This window comes from Pungitius pungitius, chromosome 17, assembly GCF_949316345.1.
Source record: "Pungitius pungitius chromosome 17, fPunPun2.1, whole genome shotgun sequence".
Taxonomy (NCBI): Eukaryota; Metazoa; Chordata; class Actinopteri; order Perciformes; family Gasterosteidae; genus Pungitius; species Pungitius pungitius.
In genome coordinates, this window is record NC_084916.1 from 11,766,576 (window position 1) to 11,768,615 (window position 2,040).

Consider the following 2,040-nt stretch of genomic DNA (forward strand, 5'->3'; position numbering starts at 1 on the left):
ATGCAGAGAAGGACACAGAAGCTCGGTGCCCAGCTGCCTCCCTGCGTTCCAGCCGGCGGCTCTCAGCGACATCTCTTCATGAAGGCCTCCACCTACCTGGCCAAGATCGCTGTGGTCCTCCAAGAAGCTCCGGACAAGACGCTCACTTTCAATCAGGTAAGAAAGAGTCCACGTGTTTCATAGGGACTGTTGAGGGATACTGTGGTGTGAAACACAGATTGTCTTAATGGAGAATAAACCTAATTTCCACTTGATGTTTTACAGTTGATAAACCGACTGACACCATTAATCTGCCAAGACCGCAAATCTGTTATGAACAACGTCTCAGTTTCGTTATCAATCAACAGATGTTTTGTCAAGGTACGTTTTCATACCAACAATTGCAACTTCATTCAAATGCACCTTCATTTATTCCAGTAAAACCCCATAACATCTCTCACTATAACCCTGTTCTTCATATTTCAGATTCCAGTGGTTGATAGTTACCTGGACTGCAGGAGAAAGAGAATCAACTGGAAACTGGACCTCAGTCAGATAACAGAGAAGATGGTGCGTCGTCACTTCAGAGGCATCCTGCAGCTCTTCCCAGAGTTGGAGTCCAAAGTGGGAACGAACAACAGGAGCAGACCAGAGCCCCGCTCGGCCCCCCACGCTCCTGGACCTGCAGCCTCCAGAGACGTTCAGATCAGATGCGAGGTGAAGTTCAGCAGTCCCTTCTCCATCGAATCCCTCCTGAAGAGAGACAGTCCCTCCGCTCGGGCCTCCCGAGCTTCTCCACCAACAGACAGCCTTGATGGGAGAAGTAAGAGCTCCCGATGGGGCTCTGAGGAGCGTCTCCTCCTCACAGCCTCAGCTGGGAGTTCCTCCATCTGGTCACTGCACCACGGACCCTCTGCTGACGGAGCTGCTCAGCCTATTAGCAGGATGAAGGTGTGCTCTCAGCCCTCCTTGCTTGTCTTGCTTGTCACCCCACCAAGCCATCACATCACTTACTCTCGACCCACGTTTACCCATGATGCTCTCTGACTGTAACACATTTATTACCTCACATACCAGCTTTCTGTGGCAGCACTTTATGCTTTATAATAAAAAGTAAAGCATGTTTTTGATGTTTTGGTCGTTTTTGTCAATGGGATTGGTCATTATAGTCAGCAGGAGGATTAGGCCTTGTGAACAGTACATATTTTGATTCATCATAGTATAAAAAGCACAGGTGTCAATGTCAGCACAGTTCTATATAATGGCTCATAGAACAGTGGAGGTGAGAAGTACTCAAACGTGCCCATAAGCTTTTTAATTTAAAAGCAGCATTCTTCTGGTTTAATCACCCACATTCCAGTGATTTCACTCCAATATCAGTTGTCTCTCATAATAAGTTCTTTGTTGAGGGATCAACTGATTTTGCAGCCACTTAACATATATGTATAAAGCTTCCTTGAAAAGTTCATCTAGAACTTAGTGCACCTATTTCCACTTAGTCATTGTGTTAAGGTTGATATTGCAGTAACCTCCTGAATGTCACTTTGGAAACAAAGACAGGCATATAAAACACTTGCTTTGCTCTGAAAACTTGATATTGTCTCAGTGTTAGCCAAGTGACTGGATACATTGGAACTGCCTACATGTTATTTTACCTTGATTACATGACAAAGCTTATTTAGTGAGGGAAAGCCTTTGGCTTTTGAGTATTTTAAGTGCCTTGAAATATGCACTCCATCCATCAAGCCGAATAAACAAAATCTATACAGCCAGGTACTGCTTTATATGAGGCTTTAGGTTCTTAGCTTACTAAGTGGTTCCTCATGTTCCAGTATTTTACTCTTCACATTTACAGGTTTCGTAACGAGTTTACTCTGACATGGTTTAATTGCAGAGGGTGGGGTCTTTAAGGTGAGTGGAAGCCATGGGAAACTGTACCATGAAACACCTGAACTATGATTGGTTGAATGTATGGTTTGACATGGCTGGTAATTGCACACATTTCCTCTTCACAAAACGATCACATCACACCGGAGGACAGAAGACACAGGGCAGACTATA

General features: G+C 44.6%; 1 protein-coding gene across 1 annotated transcript; it reads left to right on the forward strand.

The window, feature by feature from the left end:
* On the forward strand, nucleotides 1-1,026 carry LOC119219563 (forkhead box protein C1-like). Its single transcript, XM_037474827.2, has 3 exons — nucleotides 1-156; nucleotides 265-360; nucleotides 466-1,026. The coding sequence occupies exons 1-3, from the start codon at nucleotides 1-3 to the stop codon at nucleotides 1,024-1,026; spliced, it is 813 nt and encodes a 270-aa protein (XP_037330724.2).
* Nucleotides 1,027-2,040: the final 1,014 nt, after the last annotated feature.